At 46.3% G+C, this 22,611-nt stretch overlaps 1 protein-coding gene across 4 annotated transcripts in view; it reads right to left on the minus strand.

The window, feature by feature from the left end:
• The window catches only part of SUDS3 (SDS3 homolog, SIN3A corepressor complex component), a 201,229-nt gene that overhangs the window by 9,150 nt on the left and 169,468 nt on the right, over positions 1-22,611 (minus strand). For all 4 annotated transcript variants that reach the window (XM_063964312.1, XM_063964313.1, XM_063964315.1 and 1 more), the window contains one exon: positions 11,530-11,614. In XM_063964312.1, the coding sequence (XP_063820382.1) occupies positions 11,530-11,614 (85 nt within the window). The remainder of the gene's footprint in view (positions 1-11,529; positions 11,615-22,611) is intronic.

The following is a 22,611-nucleotide window of genomic DNA, read 5'->3' on the forward strand; positions in this document are numbered from 1 at the left end:
TACAAACAGAATCTTGTTTTAAGGATAACATAAAAACACCATTTACTTAATTTTATTTTATTTTTTCCTAAAAATCTTAGACACTTTTGCCCTAGGGGTACCGTGAAAAAAAATTCTGATACTCTAGGGCAACCACTGGTTTGGGACATTTGGGAAGACACATTGGGCACGGTAAATGTGACATCCCATCTAAAAGTAAGAGGAGCCATACATGATGTACTATTTAAGGTTTGTGATGCTCTTTAAGGAGTCCAGAGGATGATTATCATAAAAATCAATTATCTCTACAGCAACAGCAGTTCCAGTTTGTATAAAGCACAAGGGAAGGAGCTTCTCTAGTCAGCATCAATCTGGTACAGGGATGACAAATTCAAATGCAGGGTTGGGAGAAAGAAAAGAAATTCAGGGTAAAGCAGAGGACATCTATTATATCACTAGATATACTCTACTAGACAGTATATCTAACAACCTAAACCTGATAGGTTGCGATACAGATATATGGCTCATGGAGTCTGATCTACTGGTTTAACCAGTGTCTGCAACAATAGCAGTTTTGTTAACAAAACAGCAAACATCTTCCCCCACATTTGGATCTGGTGCCTGTATTGTGCAAAGTTATAGAATTACATGGCTAAATGTACGGACTGCACACTTATTACTTATTCAGTATTTTAATTTCAGATGGAAGTTTCTGTAGTATTGGAAGTGGTACTTCTCTCCAGTTTGTCTCTGTGTAAAATGTACAGGAGTAAAGGCATTTTAGCAATAAACATCTTGCCTTAAGACACCTGCAACTACTAGAACAGCGTCAAACACTCCGTTCTCCTGCTGTTCTGGATTGAGCCCAGTGTCTCCAAGCTGAAACCCTCTGTCAGCTACTCCCTGCAGACTGGCCCATAGTGAGGGACCAGTGGGAGTTAGCCAACACTAACCAGTTGCTGGTGAAGCAGGGTGTCCACACATACCCAGAAGTAGGTGGTTACAGGTGAGTTGCGGCTGTGAGAGATCCCGAGCGGGGGTCACATGACCGCATCCCACAGATGATGGTGGTAGGAGCCCGAGTAGAACAAGCAGTTACAAGTGCCAATGAGGAAGCCTGGTAGTAGCAGCCCACCACACAGTGGGAGGAGACTGTAACAGACTTTCTGCTGCGGGGTACACTGGGCTCCACAAGGATGGACAATGGGGTGTAGAGTAGGATCTTGATCCGAGGCACCAACAGACTCAAAGCTTTGACTGTTCCCAGAATGCACAGCGCCGCCTCCTCTATAACCCCGCCTCCCTGCACAGGAGCTCAGTTTTGTAGTTGGTGCTGCAGTAAGCAGGCATATAACAGAGGAGCTGCTCCAGGCAGCTCTAAGAGGAGCTTTTTTTGAAGAAAAAAGTGAAGACTTCAAGGGCAGCAGCGGTGGTTAATGTCAGAAGACATTAACTGCTGCAGCTCCAGCTCTCCCCAGCGGCGCTGTACACTCCCGAGCCCTGGTTACCGGGTAACTACAGCAGGAGGCTCCGGTTTTCTTCACGTCAGGCACACACGACGGGGGCTCTCCGGACCGCGTGGCCGCGCTTCGGGAGGTGGCGAGTGGGTCCCGCTTGCGGGACCCGGTCTTTATCGCGATCCGGCGCGGTCAGTGGGAGGCGGGCCGCGCGCGCTGGCGGTGGACACTGTGGCAGTACAGGCGATCCCACTAGATCACCAGGGCATGGGTGCAGGTCAGGTTTTCTCTCTAAACCATTTTCAGTAGCCCACAGTACCCGGTGGTTTTGCCAGCAAGGGGGATAAGGCTTAGACCTGAAGCCCCTCCCCCAGCCCCAGGGCGCCATTTCCCACAAATGTTCCCGCCCTGGAGCTGCATATCTGTCTCTTCCTCACTCCCTGTCAGTGTCTGGGCGCCATTATCTCTCAGCTTCACTGTTCCTGGGACTGCTTGGGCAAATCCTCCTGTGTAAAGCCGCCTGGTTGTCAGTGCTGTGACTTTACATGACACTTAAGTATTCTACCTGACTTTTTAGACAGTGCTAGTTAAGAAAGAGTGCATTTAGTCAGGGTTTTCAAGTACAATTACCCTGTGATATACATCCAGTTCTTACTGTGCAGTGTTATATCCATTGACTATATAGCTCTATCTATCTATCTATCTATCTATATATATATATATATATATATATATATATATATATATATATATATATATATATATCTATATAAGCTAGTCCAGTGCAGTATTATTGTTAGTAATAACCTCTGCATTGTACAAACTGTGACAATCTGTGTGTGCATTAGATAGCTGAGTGGTGTCCATTTCATGTCTTTCACTCAACTTGCCATCCCTATATTCTATAACCTGAGGGGGCTTGGTGCGTCAGGTTTTATATTAATATAGGATTTTCACAAAGATATACTTTAATACATATTTTCTCTGTGATTTAGTCACCATCTCTCTCCTTTATCTCTGCTAGTGCTGACTACACTGCGCAGGTGTTTGGGTAAGAGGTATTGTGCTGCTGCCAATTGTACTGTGTTACCTGATGCTGCAAGTTATCATGCCTGCTTCTGAGGGTAACGGTTCTGGGGCTGAACACACTGACGGTGTTGCTGAAGCCACAGATCCCTATGAGGAGAATATAGCAGCTGTGGGCTCTGGTTCTGGGGGCTCCTTGCCCCCCAGTGGGACTGTGGCAACGGAGGTACATAATGAACCACCGTGGGCCGCTTTTTCCACGCTTCTGCATACGCTAGTTAATAAACTAACACCCCCTATGGGACCCCCAATGCCGGTACAACCGTATATGTGGTCCCTGCAGCTAACCCGCCGTGGGCGGACGATTTATCTGCTCAATTGAAGAAGTTGAACCAGTCCCTGACTACAAAAAAGTCTGACCATCGCTCGCCTAAGTCCAAGGGGTCCTCTAAGCGAGCGCTCGTCTCCTCACAATCCAATGCTGTCACTGACACCTCGTCTGATGAAGACGGCACTTACACTGACCCCACAGGTTCTGACTCAGATACTGCTGATGGGGAGGGTAGTTCACATGTGGATGTTCCTGATCTTTTGGAGGCTATTAAGTTAATTCTACAGATTACGGATGATCCCGAGCCATCCGTCCCTCCTAAGAAACTAGATAGGTACAAGCGTCAGAAGGTGGTTAAACAAGTTTTACCTTACTCTGATCACCTAGTGGATATACGTCAGGAACCCTGGGAAACCCCGGGTACGAAGTTTGTGCCTCAAAAGAAGATGCTGGCTCGCTATCCCCTCGCACCAGAGCTGTCTAAGAATTGGGAAACGCCTCCTCCAGTAGACTCACATGTGGCTAGGATGGTGGTTTCCTCAGTTCTGCCCGTCACTACCGTCACGTCTCTAAAAGAGCCTATGAATAAATGTGTGGAGGGTTGTCTTAAAGCGATTTACACCCTCACAAGTGCTGCACAAAGGCCCACTGCAGAGGCTATTGAAGCATGGGCCTTGGAGTTAGAAGCTGAAATCTCTTCTGACCATGCTAGACAATGCTCGTCATATATTGTCACAGCTTCTCGCTATATTAAAGAGGCAGCTTCTGATGCCGGTATCCTAGCAGCCAAGGCCTCTACTACGTCAGTCCTGGCTCGCCGGATATTGTGGCTGAGATCCTGGTCTGTGGATCTGGACTCTAGAAAAATCCTGGAGGTACTCCCTTTCAAGGGAGATATTCTATTTGGGGAGGACTTAAATAAGATAGTGGCTGACTTGGCAACTGCCAAAACTGCCTGTCTGCCAAGTACCGCTCCTTCTGTGTCGAAGGCTAAAGGTACATCCTTTCGCCTCTTTCGTCCTTCAGGTAAAGCAAAAGGTCAGGCGTACAACAAGCAGGCCCGCACTTCCAAACCTGGTAAGCCAAAAAGAGCCCGGGCGGCCCGTCAGACAGCTTCCAAGGCAGATAAGCTTGCCGCATGACGGGGCGGGCCTCCCCCTGGGGGATCCAAGGGTGGGGGGCCGGCTTCTAAGGTATACCCAGGAATGGTTGAAAACCACTTCAGATGCCTGGGTACGGGAAGTCGTCACTCGAGGTTACGCCATAGCCTTCAAAAACCGACCCCCTCATCGATTTTGCCAGACAGACGTCCCGTCGAACCAGACAAAGGCAAACGCTCTGCATTCGGTGGTACAGACCCTCCTGGATACAGGAGTCGTAGTACAGGTGCCTCTTGCGCAGAGGGGCCGGGGGTACTATTCTCCGCTGTTTCTAGTCCCGAAACCGAATGGGTCCTCCCGGCCCATTCTCAACCTCAAGGTATTGAACAGGTTTGTGAAGGTTTCAAAGTTCCGTATGGAAACCCTTCGCTCTATAGATCTGGCTTTGGAACCTGGGGACTACATGGTCTCCCTGGACATACAGGATGCTTACCTGCATAATCCTATAGCAGCGTCACATCAGCAATACCTGAGGTTTGCTATTGGCAACCTCCATTACCAGTTTCGGGCGTTACCTTTTGGTTTAACAACGGCTCCGCAAGTCTTCGCCAAAGTAATGGCGGTGATGACGGTGGTACTCCGCCGTCAAGGGGTCAGGATACTGCCGTATCTGGACGACTTGTTAATCCTGGCAAATTCCCCAGAACTTCTCCTACGTCATCTAGATAGGACGGTCTGGTTTCTAGAAGCCCACGGGTGGCTTATCAACTGGAAGAAATCCTCCCTGATCCCTGCTCAGAGCATGGTGCATCTGGGAGCGCTATTGGAAACTCACAACCAGAGGTTGTTCTTGTGTCAGGAGAAAGTCCTGAAGCTTCAGGACAGGATGCTTCCTTTCTCGTCTGCAAGTGTCGATACATTCGGCGATGCAGGTGCTGGGCCTCCTGGTATCAGCATTCGACATGGTGGAGTATGCTCAATTCCATTCTCGCCCCCTCCAGAGGCTGATTCTAGCCAAGTGGGACGGCCTGCCTCACCGGATCAGGTCTCAAATGATCTCATTGACTCCGGAGATCCGTCTGTCGCTGCTCTGGTGGCTCCAGGACCAACAATTGTGCAGGGGCCGTCCCTTCTGGATATCCAACTGGGTCCTGTTGACGACAGATGCCAGTCTAAGAGGTTGGGGTGCGGTGCTGGAGCAACACTCCCTTCAGGGTCGGTGGAACCAGGAGGAGTCCCTCCTCTCAATCAACATTCTGGAATTGCGGGCCCGCATTTAATTCACAACCGTCCTGTTCAAGTGCAGTCGGACAACGCCACCACAGTGGCTTACATAAATCATCAAGGCGGCACTCGAAGCAGTCTGGCAATGAAGGAAGTCTCACGGATTCTACATTGGGCGGAACGCCATCTACCGGCCATATCGGCAATCTTCATTCCGGGAGTCCTGAATTGGGAAGCGGACTTTCTCAGTCGTCAGGACGTGCATGCCGGCGTGTGGGGCCTCCATCCAGAAGTGTTTCAGCTCTTAGTGGAAAAGTGGGGTCTTCCAGACGTAGATCTGATGGCGTCTCGACACAATCACAAGGTTCCGGTCTTCGGAGCAAGGACAAGGGATCCTCAAGCAGCATTTGTGGATGCGCTGGCGGTGCCGTGGAGGTTTCGGCTGCCGTACGTGTTCCCTCCGGTGTCACTCCTGCCCAGGATAATTCGGAAGTTCAAGCAAGAAAAAGGAATTCTGCTTCTCATAGCTCCAGCGTGGCCCAGACGGCACTGGTTCTCAGACCTGCAGGGCCTATCGTCAGAGCGTCCAATTCTACTTCCACAACGCCCAGACCTCCTTGTTCAGGGCCCCTGTGTCTACCAGGACCTAGCTCGGCTGTCTTTGACGGCGTGGCTCTTGAAGCTTCCGTCTTGAGGGCTAAGGGTTTTTCTGAGGAGGTCATTAAAACTATGTTGCGGGCCCGGAAACCGGCTTCTGCCCGGATTTACCATAGGGTCTGGCATTCCTACTTTGTTTGGTGCGCATCTAACAATTATGACGCTTCCAAGTTGAGTACAGCCAAACTTGTGGCTTTTCTGCAGCAGGGCCTGGATTTAGGCCTGCGTCTGGCCTCCCTCAAGGTTCATATGTCTGCCTTGTCGGTGTGGTTTCAGAGAAAAATTGCGCCTTTACCTGATGTTCATACTTTCACTCAGGGTGTGTTGCGTATCCAACCTCCCTATGTCCCGCCTGTGGTTCCTTGGGACTTGGTGGTTTTGGAGGCATTGCAGGAGCCTCCGTTTGAACCCCTTGGTTCAGCTGATGTTAAGCGGCTTTCCCTTAAGGTGGTGTTCTTGCTGGCTATTGCCTCTGCTAGAAGAGTGTCGGATTTGGGTGCCCTTTCCTGTAGTTCCCCATATCTGATTTTTCACTGTGACCGGGCGGTACTTCGGACTCGTCCCGGTTACTTATCGAAGGTGGTGTCCTTGTTCCACCTTAATCAGGAGATTGTGGTTCCGGCCTTTGTCTCTCCTGACTTGTCTTTCAAAGAGCGGTCTTTGGATGTGGTACGGGTTCTCCGTATCTATGTGAAGAGAACTGCTTCTATTCGATAATCTGATTCTCTCTTTGTTTTGTTTGGATTTCACAAACGTGGCTGGCCTGCTCACAAGCAGACCCTGGCCAGGTGGATTAGAATGGTGATTGCACATGCTTATGTGAAGGCTGGTCTGTCAGCTCCTGCTCACATAACGGCCCATTCTACTCGGTCTGTTGGACCTTCTTGGGCGGCCCAACGTGGTGCGACCCTTGACCAGTTGTGCAAGGCAGCTCCGTGGTCCTCCGTGAACACGTTCATAAGGTTTTATGCCTTCGATACTGCCGCTTCCCAGGATGCTTCCTTTGGACGCTGGGTTCTTGTGCCCGCTACAGTGCGTCCCCTCCCATAAGGAACGGCTTTAGGACATCCCCATTGTCCATCCTTGTGGAGCCCAGTGTACCCCGCAGCAGAAAACGAGTTTTATGGTAAGAACGTACCCTTGTTAAAACTCTTTCTGCGGGGTACACTGGGCTCCACAAGGCGCCCACCCTGACGTACTTAGCTTCTTTGGGTTGGTTTGGCATTAGCCGCTGACACTTCTCCTGTCGTGAGAGTGTGATGTATGTGGCTACTAACCGTTGTCGTCTCTTTTCCTGCTACTGCATTGGGCTGGTTAACTAAAAACTGAGCTCCTGTGCAGGGAGGCGAGGTTATAGAGGAGGCGGCGCTGTGCATTCTGGGCACAGTCAAAGCTTTGAGTCTGTTGGTGCCTCGGATCAAGATCCTACTCTACATCCCATTGTCCATCCTTGTGGAGCCCAGTATACCTCGCAGAAAGAGTTTTAACAACGGTAAGTTCTTACCATAAAACTCGTTATTACAGACAATATACAGGGAATTCCTAAGGGTGGTGGAGTAAGCCCACTCAGGTTACTCAGGGACAAGTAACATAGTATTTGAGGTTGAATAGAGGCAAATTGCCCATCGTGTTCAACCTGTTTTAAGTTGTGATGATTCTACATACTTGCTAAATAATGTTTTATGACTAGTTAGCTACTATAACTCATGTTACCCCCGGATTAACCACGTTGATATTTTAAGTATTATAACCTTGGATAGCTTTTTCATTCAGAAATTAATCCATTCCTTTTTTAAATCCAATTACAGAGTCCGCCATTACCACCTTCCCTGGCAGGGAATTCCACATCCTGATTGCCCTAACAGTGAAGAACCCTTTCCCCCGTTGCGTTCGGAACTTTCTCTCCTCCAGTCGCAGCGAGTGCCCACGTGTCCTAAACTGTGTTCTTTTAATAAATAATTCCTCTGATAACTCTTTGTGATGTCCCTTTACATATTTGAAGATATTAATAATATCTCCTCTTAGGCGCCTCTTTTCTAGTGTATACATATTCAGCCTAGTAAAAGTCTTTCCTTATAGTCCAGTCCTTCTATGCCTTTAATCAATTTAGTAGCTCGCCTTTGAACACTTTCAAGTTCACTCATGTCTTTTTTTATACAACTGTGCCCAAAACAGAACACAATATTCTAGGTGCGGACGTACCAATGCCTTATACAGTGGCATGATCACATCCGAGTCCCTTGTCTCAATTCCCCTTTTTATGCACACTAGCACCTTACTTGCCTTCTTTACTGAGCTTTGACATTGTGTACAGTTCTTTAGCCTATTATTAATGAATACTCCCAAATCTTTTTCCAACTCTGTTTCCCCTAGGCGTTCCCCATTTAATATGTAGGATGCAAGTTTGTTTTTAGTCCCAAAATGCATAACCTTGCATTTGTCTGTATTGAACCTCATTTTCCATTTAGACGCCCAGAGTTCAAGTTTAGATAGATCTTTCTGCAAGGACTCCACATCCAATTCTGAACTAATTACCTTACACAGTTTAGTATCATCTGCAAAGATTGACACTGTGCTTTCCAGGCCTATTTCTAGGTCATTGATAAATATGTTGAACAGTAGTGGTCCGAGTACGGACCCTTGTGGTATTCCGCTGACTACTGGGGACCAGGTTGAGGACTTCCCGTTGACCACTACTCGCTGTACCCTGCTATCCAACCAGCTGCTTATCCATGTGCAAATAGTTTTTCCTAGGCCAATCTCCTTTAATTTGATCATCAGTCTACTGTGAGGAACTGTATCGAAGGCCTTTGCAAAATCTAGGAAGACCACATCCACTGCTTTTCCTTGATCAAGATTATTGCTCACTTCTTCGTAGAAGCTAATTAAGTTAGTCTGACATGACATGTCCCTCACAAACCCATGCTAGTTCTTGCTAATAATCCTAGCAGACTTTAGATACTCCTGTATGACGTCCCTTAGAATTCCTTCCAATATTTTCCCCACTATAGATGTTAAACTAACTGGTCTGTATTTTCCCGGAAGATTTTTGGATCCCTTTTTAAATAATGGCACTACCTCAGCTATACGCCAATCCTTCGGTACCATGCCTGATCTAATTGAACTATTGAAAATCAAGTATAGGGGTCATGCTAGTTGTGAACTAAGCTCCATAAGAACCTTCGGATGAAGTCCATCAGGGCCAGGTGATTTATTAATCTTAATTTTGCTTAGTCTCTCCCGGACTACTACTTCGCTTAAACAAGTATCTAACCATGAATCTTTACTGTCACAATTGTTATGCTCTACTCCCACCATCAGTTCTTCACTGGTGAATACTGATGAAAAGAATTTGTTCAGCATTTCCGCTTTTATTTCGTCATTTATCAATTCTCCTAATTCATCTTTTAATGGACCTATATTCTCCTTTTTTAACCTTTTACAGTTTATGTATTTAAAAATCTTTTTAGGATTGGTTTTACTCTCTATAGCGATTTGCTTTTCATTTTCCATTTTAGCTGCTCTTATTGCTTTTTTGCATTTCTTATTATACTCCTTGTAATACTTGAAAGACTCCTCCTTTCCATTAGATTGAAATGCTTTGAAAGCCCGCTTTTTTTATCCATTTCTGCCTTAACCTTCTTGTTAAGCCACATTGGTTTGAGTTTAATACTCCTGCGTTTACTGCCCATGGGAATAAAGTTATGAATATTGCTATACAGCAACCCTTTTAAAACATCCCACATTTCCAAAATGCTCTTGTTATTAAATAGAACCTCCCACTCTATGTCGTTAAGTGCACATCTAAGCATACTGAAATTAGCCTTCCTAAAGTTAAAAGTTTTGGTGGAACCCCTGTAGCTGTTTCCTGAAACTGATGTCGAATGTGATCATATAGTGATCACTGTTACCCAAAGTCTCCCCAACTTTAGTGTTTGATAACCACCAACTATTCTATCAGTGTCAAAAAATCTGTGACCGCCTGGCGGAGTGAGGACATCTGGCCACAAGCAACTAAAAATGAACATTGTGATAACTGCTTAGATAGCCTAAAGCCAGGCAATGGTTTCATTTTAGCATTCAGGCCAGCGTGTAGCACCAGAATCATAGTCCAATCTGGCTACCTTCAGGACACACTGGGGCCTGTAAGTAGCCAGAAGTTGACCACACACAAAAGCAGATAACAGCCAGCTTCAAACTGGATTTATGGGCATTTCCAATTATAATATTTTAAATCAATAAAATTTTAACCTAATAAAACACAAAATTAAACAAATTTATACGTATCTAAACTGGTTACAGCACACTACATTATAGTGACAATTCCAGATTTTTTACATAATTTTAGGTTTTAAAATCCTCTTAAGTAGATTATTGCACTCTTATCTATTACTTCAACTTTCACTACATAAACCTTTGCTTTAGGTAAGGCCTACACAATTACTGTTACACGAGACATGAGTCATACAAAATATGCAAAACTGATCCAAGGAAGCATCAGGACTACACTATACACTTTAACAATACAACTAAGCTCTGGTATGTTATGGAGCATGGTTTATGGAAAAAAAGGAGGTAATAGTATATAACTAGTACTAGAATTGCAGTATTGGTGTTTCAAAAAGGGCTTTTTGACTTGAATCATAATTATGACAAACTGTTAATGAATTAAAAGGTCACTCAATACCGGCATAGTGGGCATAACAGTGAATTCCACTCAATGGCCAATTTAGAAGGTACATCTGCTCTTTAATGTAAACATCCAACCAAACAATAACGTACATAAAAGCATACAGATACCAAATACCAGAATTAGTAATTCATTTGATCCAAGTGACTTTGCTCATTGAATAATTACAGGGTACATTGAGTAAACAAAAAAATGGAATTAGATCAAGGCGAAAACAACTATGCAGCCACTTGCATAAAGTAGCACAACTAAATCCTAAAATAAACCATATATAATAATGAAGTACAAATATATGGCACTCAGTGGCGTTCCAGAATGATGGTATCAACCAGTTTGTTCCAAAATAATGTCTCAAGTTTCAATGTATATCAAATGCCAGAACTGCACCACCAGGTAAGGGCCCACTGGGCCACCAGGGATGTCATGTCAAAATTCTATCATGTCACCCGTGTAGACATGACGAATGTTAACCTGGTTACTGTCTACATACTATGCATGTCAACATGCTGCATGTAGACATCATGTCGACCTGAACATGGCAATGAGCTCAATGTACCTCAATTGCCTCCAGTCATCATATATCAATCCAACAGAGCCCCTTTGCGATGTGGTGGAGGGTTGCAACATGAATGTGTAGCCGACTTGAGTGAGAAGTTATCAGGTCACCATGGACCAGAATCTGTAAGAGATGTTTCTAGAACCATGTTGATTTCATGCCATGAAGAATACAGTTGTTCTGAGGACAAATTGGGCCATTCCCAGTTATGGAAAGGTGTACCTAATAAAGATGCCCCAGGGTGTATTTTACATGCAATGATGCAGTAAAAACACTCTTGTTGACCATTTTCTTACTAGTTATTTTTGTCTAATGTACCAACGGCTAATGAAGTATCATTAATAGAAACATCTTACAAAGTCATGTAATACGTCAAAATAACTAAACTTGTACCATCAGATATATAAAGTGAACATTATACAGACACAATGTATACTTCTCAAAATTTGTAGTGATGAAAACTTGCTGTAGTGCTGTAAAAGAATGGATCATATAAAGTTTATATTTACCTCATTAGTACCCACAGAACTGATCACACAACTGATTTTTGTGTTGTCCTTGGACTCTAGGTATATCGCTTGACTCTTGTGGTACCTACAAAAAATCAGACACATTATCCATCAGATAAATTAACACTCAGTGACAGCACGGTCCATAAAAGTCTCTTACGTTGAAATAAAAGTGTGCTTCACCATTTTGAGAACAATTGAGTCAGCTGAAAAATAAGATTGTACTCACCGGTAAATCTATTTCTCGTAGTCCGTAGTGGATGCTGGGTACTCCGTAAGGACCATGGGGAATAGACGGGCTCCGCAGGAGACTGGGCACTCTTTAAAGAAAGATTAGGTACTACATTTGGTGTGCACTGGCTCCTCCCTCTATGCCCCTCCTCCAGACCTCAGTTAGGGAAACTGTGCCCGGAAGAGCTGACATTACTAGGAAAGGATTTGGAATCCAGGGTAAGACTCATACCAGCCACACCAATCACACCGTACAACTCGTGATAACTATACCCAGTTAACAGTATGAAAAACAACTGAGCCTCATTAAACAGATGGCTCAGAACAAAAAACCCTATAGTTAAGCAATAACTATATACAAGTATTGCAGAAGTCCGCACTTGGGACGGGCTCCCAGCATCCACTACGGACTACGTGAAACAGATTTACCGGTGAGTAAAATCTTATTTTCTCTGACGTCCTAGTGGATGCTGGGTACTCCGTAAGGACCATGGGGATTATACCAAAGCTCCCAAACGGGCGGGAGAGTGCGGATGACTCTGCAGCACCGAATGAGCAAACTCAAGGTCCTCCTCAGCCAGGGTATCAAACTTGTAGAATTTTGCAAAAGTGTTTGATCCCGACCAGGTAGCAGCTCGGCAAAGTTGTAAAGCCGAGACCCCTCGGGCAGCCGCCCAAGAAGAGCCCACCTTCCTCGTGGAATGGGCTTTAACTGATTTAGGATGCGGCAGTCCAGCCGCAGAATGTGCAAGTTGAATCGTGCTACAGATCCAGCGAGCAATAGTCTGCTTAGAAGCAGGAGCACCCAGCTTGTTGGGTGCATGCAGGATAAATAGCGAGTCAGTTTTTCTGACTCTAGCCGTCCTGGAAACATAGATTTTCAGGGCCCGGACTACATCCAGCAACTTGGAAGCCTCCAAGTCCCGAGTAGCCGCAGGCACCACAATAGGTTGGTTCAAATGAAACGCTGATACCACCTTAGGGAGAAATTGGGGACGAGTCCTCAATTCTGCCCTGTCCATATGGAAGATCAGATAGGGGCTTTTACATGACAAAGCCGCCAATTCTGACACACGCCTAGCCGAAGCCAAGGCCAAAAGCATGACCACTTTCCACGTGAGATATTTCAACTCCACGGTCTGAAACCAATGTGATTTTAGGAAATCCAACACAACGTTGAGATCCCAAGGTGCCACTGGAGGCACAAAAGGGGGCTGAATATGCAGCACTCCCTTAACAAACATCTGAACTTCAGGCAGTGAAGCCAGTTCTTTTTTAAAGAAAATAGACAGGGCCGAAATCTGGACTTTAATGGATCCCAATTTTAGGCCCATAGTCACTCCTGACTGTAGGAAGTGCAGAAATCGACCCAGCTGAAATTCTTCTGTTGGGGCCTTCATAGCCTCACACCAAGCAACATATTTTCGCCATATGCGGTGATAATGTTTTGCTGTCACATCCTTCCTAGCTTTTATCAGCGTAGGAATGACTTCAACCGGAATGCCCTTTTCCATCAGGATCCGGCGTTCAACCGCCATGCCATCAAACGCAGCCGCGGTAAGTCTTGGAACAGACAGGGCCCCTGCTGAAGCAGGTCCTGTCGGAGCGGCAGAGGCCAAGGGTCCTCTGAGATCATTTCTTGTAGTTCCGGGTACCAAGTCCTTCTTGGCCAATCCGGAACGATGAGTATAGTTCTTACTCCTCTCTTTCTTATTATCCTCAGTACCTTTGGTATGAGAGGAAGAGGAGGGAACACATAAACCGATTGGTACACCCACGGTGTCACTAGCGCGTCCACGGTTATCGCCTGAGGGTCCCTTGACCTGGCGCAATATCTTTATAGCTTTTTGTTGAGGCGGGACGCCATCATGTCCACCTGTGGCCTTTCCCAACGATTTACAATCAGCTGTAAGACTTCTGGATGAAGTCCCCACTCTCCCGGGTGGAGGTCGTGCCTGCTGAGGAAGTCTGCTTCCCAGTTGTCCACTCCCGGAATGAACACTGCTGACAGTGCTATCACGTGATTTTCCGCCCATCGGAGAATCCTTGTGGCTTCTGCCATCGCCATCCTGCTTCTTGTGCCGCCCTGTCGGTTTACATGGGCGACCGCCGTGATGTTGTCTGACTGAATCAGCACCGGCTGGTTTTGAAGCAGGGGTTTTACTTGACTTAGGGCATTGTTTGCATGGAACCTGCCGAAGGGAATCGCTTCGTAAGAAGCTACCATCTTTCCCAGGACTCGCGTGCAGTGATGCACCGACACCTGTTTTGGTTTCAGGAGGTCTCTGACCAGAGATGACGACAACTCCTTGGCCTTCTCCTCCGGGAGAAACACCTTCTTCTGTTCTGTGTCCAGAATCATACCCAAGAACAGTAGACGCGTCGTAGGAACCAGCTGCGACTTTGGGATATTCAGAATCCAGCCGTGCTGTTGTAGCACTTCCTGAGATAGTGCTACTCCGACCAACAACTGCTCCATGGACCTCGCCTTTATAAGGAGATCGTCCAAGTACGGGATAATTATAACTCCCTTCTTTAAAAGGAGTATCATCATTTCGGCCATTACTTTGGTAAATACCCTCGGTGCCGTGGACAGACCAAACGGCAACGTCTGGAATTGGTAATGGCAGTCCTGTACCACAAAACGGAGGTACACCTGGTGAGGTGGGTAAATGGGGACATGTAGGTAAGCATCCTTGATGTCCAGTGACACCATATAATCCCCCTCTTCCAGGCTTGCAATAACCGCCCTGAGCGATTCTATTTTGAACTTGAACTTCCTTATATAAGTGTTCAAGGATTTCAAATTTAGAATGGGTCTCACCGAACAGTCTGGTTTCGGTACCACAAACATTGTGGAATAGTAACCCCGTCCCTGTTGAAGGAGGGGAACTTTGATTATCACCTGCTGGAGGTACAGCTTGTGAATTGCCGCCAGTACTACCTCCCTGTCCTGGGGAGTAGCTGGCAAGGCTGATTTGAGGTAACGGCGAGGGGGAGAAGTCTCGAACTCCAGCTTGTATCCCTGAGATACCACTTGCAGAACCCAGAGATCCACCTGTGAGCGAACCCACTGGTCGCTGAAGTTCCGGAGATGGGCCCCCACCGCACCTGGCTCCACCTGTGGAGCCCCAGCGCCATGCGGTGGACTTAGTGGAAACAGGGGAGGATTTTTGTTCCTGGGAACTGGCTGTCTGGTGCAGCTTTTTCCCTCTACCCCTGCCTCTGGGCAGAAAGGACGCGCCTCTAACCCGCTTGCCTTTCTGAGGTCGAAAGGACTGTACTTGATAATACGGTGCTTTCTTAGGCTGTGAGGGAACCTGAGGTAAAAAAGTCGACTTCCCAGCTGTTGCTGTGGATACGAGGTCAGAGAGACCGTCCCCAAACAATTCCTCACCCTTATAAGGCAAAAGCTCCATGTGCCTTTTAGAATCAGCATCACCTGTCCACTGCAGAGTCCATAATACTCTCCTGGCAGAAATGGACATTGCATTAATTCTAGATGCCAGCCGGCAAATGTCCCTCTGTGCATCCCTCATATATAAGACTACGTCTTTAATATGCTCTATGGTTAGCAATATAGTGTCCCTGTCAAGGGAATCAATGTTATCTGACAAGAAATCAGACCACGCTGCTGCAGCACTACACATACATGCTGAAGCAATAGCAGGTCTCAGTATAGTACCCGAGTGTGTATACACAGACTTCAGGATAGCCTCCTGCTTTCTATCTGCAGGCTCCTTTAAGGCGGCCGTATCCTGAGAAGGCAGTGCCACCTTTTTTAATAAGCGTGTGAGCGCCTTGTCCACCTTAGGGGATGTCTCCCAGCGTAACCTATCCGTTGGCGGGAAAGGGTACGCCATTAGTAACCGCTTAGAAATCACTAGTTTCTTATCTGGGGAACCCCACGCTTCTTCACACAGTTCATTTAACTCATCAGATGGGGGAAAAGTCACTGGCTGCTTTTTCTCCCCAAACATAATACCCTTTTTTGTGGTAACCGGGTTAATGTCAGAAATGTGCAACACATTTTTCATTGCCGTAATCATGCATCGGATGGCCCTAGTGGATTGTACATTTGTCTCATCCTCGTCGACACTGGAGTCAGACTCCGTGTCGACATCTGTGTCTGCCATCTGAGGTAGCGGGCGTTTTTGAGCCCCTGATGGCCTCTGAGATGTCTGGGCAGGCGCGGGCTGAGATGCCGGCTGTCCCAAAGATGCGTCATCCAACCTTTTATGCAAGGAGTTGACACTGTCGGTTAATACCTTCCACATATCCATCCACTCAGGTGTCGGCCCCGCAGGGGGCGACATCACACTTATCGGCACCTGCTCCTCCTCCACGTAAGCGTCCTCATCAAACATGTCGACACAGCCGTACCGACACACCGCACACACACACAGGGAATGCTCTGACTGAGGTCAGGACCCCACAAAGTGCTTTGGGGAGACAGAGAGAGAGTATGCCAGCACACACCAGAGCGCTATATAACAGAGGGATATACACTATATACAAGTGAATTTTCCCCCAAATAGCTGCTTATATCACAATTTGCGCCTAAATTTATGTGCCCCCCCTCTCTTTTTTACCCTTTCCGTAGTGTATACTGCAGGGGAGAGCCTGGGGAGCGTCCTTCCAGCGGAGCTATGGAGAGAAAATGGCGCTGGCTGTGTTGAGGAAGATAGCCCCGCCCCTTCAGCGGCGGGCTTCTCCCGCTTTTTTAATGAAAATTATGGCGGGGGATTAGGCACATATACAGTTTAGAACTGTATTATGTGCAGTTTGCCATTAAGGTATACTAATTGCAGCCCAGGGCGCCCCCCAGCGCCCTGCACCCACCAGTGACCGGAGCGTGTGGTGTGCTGTGGGAGCAATGGCGCACAGCTGCAGTGCTGTGCGCTACCTTATTGAAGACCGGAGTCTTCAGCCGCCGATTTTTTCCGGTATCTTCCGTCTTCTGGCTCTGCAAGGGGGACGGCAGCGCGGCTCCGGGAACGGACGATCGAGGTCGGGCCGTGTTCGATCCCTCTGGAGCTAATGGTGTCCAGTAGCCTTAGAAGCACAAGCTAGCTGCAAGCAGGTAGGTTTGCTTCTCTCCTTTAAGTCCCACGTAGCAGTGAGTCTGTTGCCAGCAGATCTCACTGAAAAATAAAAAACCTAACAAATACTTTCTTTATAGTGAACTCAGGAGAGCCCACTAAGTGCATCCAGCTCTGGCCGGGCACAGATTCTAACTGAGGTCTGGAGGAGGGGCATAGAGGGAGGAGCCAGTGCACACCAGATGTAGTACCTAATCTTTCTTTAAAGAGTGCCCAGTCTCCTGCGGAGCCCGTCTATTCCCCATGGTCCTTAAGGAGTACCCAGCATCCACTAGGACGTCAGAGAAAACAAGTTTATTTATTTTGCCGTGCATTTTCCCCATACTAATGCCCTTATTTATCAATGAGTGAAAAATTTCACTGTGAGTGATAAACTGCACCAGGCAATCCGCTCCTGTCATTTTGCAAACACAGTCTGTAACATGCAGCTAGGAGCTGACTGGCTAGTTTTATCACTCACAGTGAAATTTATCACTCACTGATAAATAAGGGCACTAGTATCTTAAAGTTTTGGGTTGCACTCTGTGACCAATACAATTTGTGCAAAGAAAATTACATCACAACTAATCTAAGCAGAATAAAAAAAGTCTACCATTTATAGAGAATTGCAGATCTGAAGAAGCGAAGGATAGAAGTCAGCCAATTCGTAACTAAGGTTGGGTACACAACTGAATGACACATCAGCGGACCCACTGTCGCACCAAGTGGCAGATCCAGGTAAGCATACACACTTACTGTTCGGCTGCTCAACGTGTCAGTCAGGTAACCCAACTGGCCAGGCATTTGAATTTGCATGCCTAGCTATAATGTCAGCCCTCCGCCTGCAGCAAGTGTACAGGCGGTTGGCAGACCGCCTTTACACAGAGCCAGATGCCCCAAAATATTGTTGTTCACAGCCATATCGGGGTACACACTCAGCGACGGGCTTGCAATATATCATCCAGTGTGTACACAGCTTAACCAATTGCCTGCCATGGCCGCATCAGATGCAACCATGCCTGCAAGTGTTTTATTTGACCTGATCGCACAGGATGCGACCAGTCAGATAAACCGTGTTAGCAGCAGCAGGGAGGGGAAACTTCCTTCCGCTGCTGCTCTCAGAGGGACAGGAAGGTCCCTCTGCCTTCCAGCACACAGGTCCCACTGTTGCCTATCATTGCCGATTGGTTAGCACGGCAGGATCCCCCACCCTCTGCGGCTGCAGAGAATAGCAGATGCTGGTAAGTGTAAACCATCGCACCCAAGCCCCACCTGTGTACCTGGCAGCTGTCCGGGCTCTAAAAACTAAAAGTCGCAATGTTCCCGATCAATGTTATGATGTTTCTTGTTTTTGTTGAAAAGCTATATATATATATATATATATATATATATATATATATATATATATATGTAATTTTTTTTTCTTTTTCTTTTTTTACTAAAATCATTTTAGATGGGGTTAAATTCATGTTCTTCACCTAATTCACTCATTAAGAAAAAAAAAATTCTGAGCAGCTTTTGGGGAAAAAAATTGTCAGTTAAGTGGTTCAGATGCAGATTACATAAACATTGGAACATAAATAAGAGTTGCAACAAAATGATGGTAGTACAGTTGTAAACGTAGACACTTTACAGCTTGAGCACTAAACAAATATTTTACAGTACTCTGCACTAAACTTGTTCATTTTGCGGTGTCCTAAATAACGCTCAAGATAATTATTGTGACATTTCCAGACCAGAAGAGATCTCAGCTGTTCACCAGCAGAGAAAAAAAGGATAGCATAACATCATTATATCCTTGGAACGTCTTGCAAACAAAAGATAACATTTAAAAAATAAGCTTATCTGATGCCCATAGAACATTAAGCATTTGAGGAAACAGATACAGCCTTTGCCATAAATCTCAAGCAACTGTCATTTTTTTATTCATAAACATAATATATCAAACAATATTACTTTGTTCAATGGAGTAAATAAATAGCACGATAGAATATAATGAAGGAAGTGCAAACCAATGTAAATAAGCAAGCTGTTTTGAGAGGAGCACAAGTTTTCACAAAAATGTGTTGTATAACAATAGAATAATAATTTCAGGTTCATTATTGGCAACGGTAAGTTTAGCTTTGATTATTTTTATTGGATTGCAGACATTCTCCCTTTGAGTATATAAAGCCTGCATATGATGGATTGTGCGCAGAGAGAAAATAACTGTTCTATAGTTTAGAAGCACCTCAAATGCTCTTATTTGTGTTCTGTATAGAAAAGTGTCAAAATATTATTTCATTTTCTATTTCTGGATTAAAACCATGTCAGTGGGAGACGTAGCTTATAGTTACGCAGATGACAGCCAGGCGTGGACCCTTTTTGCTATTATCTACCGAAAGTGTCATAAGTAATGCACGTCTATCTGTGTGGGAGTAGGTGCATATGGGAATGTGTAGAGGTGCTTTAGCATAAAAGAGGAGAAGGTCTTATCTAGAAAAGCCAGAAGAACAATGGTGGTGCCTCAAATGGGCTGTTATACTGCAGGGGTTCACTACGATATGCCGGCGGCCGGGCTCCCGGCGACCAGCATACCGGCCCGGCTTACCGACAGTGTGGCGAGCGCAAATGAGCCCCTTGCGGGCTCGCTGCGCTCGCCATGCTACGGGCACGGTGGCGCGCCACGCTATTTTATTCTCCCTCCAGGGGGGTCGTGGTATACTGTGCGCCGGGATCCCGTCAGTCGGCATACTGAAGACCACCCATACTGCAGTTCATATCAGTCACTACTAATGCACAAAGTCTTTGTATAAATGTATTTACACTCACGGAGAGATCCATGCTTAAAATCTAAGCAATCTGACTAGATTGCTTAGATTTTAAGCACAGATCACTCGTGTGTAGCCCCCTCAGCGATAGCGATGCGCGGCCCCGCACATTGCTATCGCAGCTGCTAGATTGAGCCTGCATGCAGGCCAATCTAGCAGGTCGCTCATTTCACCCGCTGGGTGAAATGAGCGGCCCCCGTCCTTCCCCCGCATCGCTCAGCACATATCTTTCCCGTGTACACCCCCTGTACTTTATACAAGTGAAATCATAAGGAAATCTTTAAAATTATAAGTTTGTTGTATAAAAGAAAAATTTTGTAGATGAGCTTTAAAGCGTAGCTACCAAACATTTTTAGCACCCATCTATTACTGTTCTGGACATGTTGTAATGGAGGTGGCACTCTGGAAACGTTTGCGGCTTGTAATGTTGAATGTTTGGCAGCCAAATACCCTGTTATGGTGTATGCATTTTATTGGACTAAACACAGAGACCATACACAAAGATAGAATACTGAAGTCTAGCATAAAACAAGTCCTTTAAGTGTAAAAATATTTAAAATGAGCCACAGACAAAATAACCAAATACACCAACATTTTGAAGTCTGAAATCAACTCTGCATGGCCTTTCACAGAAAGACACACACTAAACCGTTCAGTAGCAGGCTGCAGATGTTTCATTCTGTTTGGTCAGGGCAGCTAAACTGCAAAAGGGTATGGAATCAGATCTTAGCCACTGAGTCAGTGGCTGTACATAAACCTCTCTGCTTCATGCAAATCAATGCCTTTTCTCCATTTTCTTTTACCAAACAAAACAAAAACACTTTTATCCCTGAATGAACAGTGGCACCTAGTGGCTCAATGCTGTCTGTAAGCTTGAAGAGATGTACTGTTCACAAATATGGCATAGTATAGTGTACAGAGGCCACTCATCACTTACTTCATTATACAGTGCTAACAATTTAACCGTTTCCAAATAAGAAAAAAGTATAAGTTTATATTAAAAAATAAATAAAAATAAAAAAAGTTACTGATCAGCATCATCTCTACAGTTACCAGGTCATATCACACAACAACATCATTCTGCTTCTCAGCACTGTCAGATTGGTTAATAGATGGCGTATATTAAAATGTTATCCCATAATAAATCAATAAACATTTAAGTGTACGCAAATGATCTTCTACATGAATCAAAATACAAAAGTCTTTAAAAATAATTATGCAAATCTCTACTGATCCACTTTAAATATCAAGATCATTATCTGCTTCAATATTTACGTAAAGATTTCAGGGCTTGTCATTAAGAGTCCATATCATTTTTTCCACTTTAAAGGCATATTAATCCTATTCTGTTTTATTTGCATATGTTATTAGGGGAGAAATTATTTATCAACATTCATCTTCATGATACTGTCCTCATTTCTATAACTGTGTCACTATGCTTACTTGTTTGCAGAGATTAGCTTGCCTGGAAACCATAGTTGTACCCATTAATCCACTCATGCCTTCCCAAAATTGCTCTATCACTCTTACTATACATCGATACCCACTCAGTTAACGAGTTAGAGTTGAAACCTAATGGTTTAGGGCAGCGGTCGCCAACCCGTCGCTCGCGAGCGACGGGTAGCTCGGCACCGCTTCTTAAGTAGGCTTGCGGCGGTGGGTGCATAATATGGTGCCGGCCGTCAGCCAATCAGAGCTCATGCACCGGCTCCTGATTGGCTGGCAGTCCGCACCATATTTCAAATGGGCGCACGGCCGGAGATGTCAGCAGTGCCGGTACTTCAGACTGAGGGGACGCGCTGTGCTAGTGGGCTCTCATCTCCTCCCCACAGACACAGCGGCAGATGCAGGGGCAACAACTGTGAGCACTACTGTTGTATCGGTCACTAAATTGGGTAATCAATAACCTGCATCTGGCACTGCAGGGGGGGCACATTAATTGTATATCTGGCACTGCGAGGGGGGCATTAATTGTGTATCTGGCCCTGCGAGGGGGGCGTTAATTGTGTATCTGATACTGCGAGGGGGGGCATTAATTGTGTATCTGATACTGCGAGGGGGGGCATTAATTGTGTATCTGGCACTGCAGGGGGGGCATGATTTGTGTGTCTGGCACTGCTGGGGGGCATTATCTGTGTGTCTGGCACTGCTGGGGGGGGGCATTATTTGTAAATCCGACACTGCTGAGGGGCATGATTTGTGTGTCTAGCACTGCCGGGGGGCATTATTTGTGTGTGGCACTGCTGGGGGGGGGGGGGGGGGGGGCATTATTTGTGTATCTGGCACTGCTGGGGGGGCATTATTTGTGTGTCTGGCACTGCTGAGGGGGCATTATTTGTGTGTCTGGCACTGCTCGGGGGGGGGGCATGATTTCTGTGTCTGGCACTGCTGGGGGGCATGATTTGTGTGTCTGGCACTGCTGGGAGGCATGATGCGTGTGTCTGGCACTGCTGGGGGGCATTATCTGCGTGTCTGGCACTGCTGGGGGGCATTATCTGCGTGTCTGGCACTGCTGGGGGGGGCATTATTTGTAAATCTGACACTGCTGGAGGGCATGATTTGTGTGTCTGGCACTGCTGGGGGACATTATTGTGTGTGGCACTGCTGGGGGGACATTATTTGTGTGTCTGGCACTGCTGGGGGGGGGCATTATTTGTGTGTCTGGCACTGCTGGGGGGGGCATTATTTGTGTGTCTGGCACTGCTGGGGGGGGCATTATTTGTGTGTCTGGCACTGCTGGGGGGGGCATTATTTGTGTGTCTGGCACTGCTGGGGGGGGCATTATTTGTGTGTCTGGAACTGCTAGGGGGGGCATTATTTGTGTGTCTGGCACTGCTGGGGGGGGCATTATTTGTGTGTGGCACTGCTGGGGGGGGCATTATTTGTGTGTCTGGCACTGCTGGGGGGGGGGGCATTATTTGTGTGTCTGGCACTGCTGGGGGGGGCATTATTTGTGTGTC

This window comes from Pseudophryne corroboree, chromosome 1 (assembly GCF_028390025.1).
Source record: "Pseudophryne corroboree isolate aPseCor3 chromosome 1, aPseCor3.hap2, whole genome shotgun sequence".
Lineage (NCBI taxonomy): Eukaryota > Metazoa > Chordata > Amphibia > Anura > Myobatrachidae > Pseudophryne > Pseudophryne corroboree.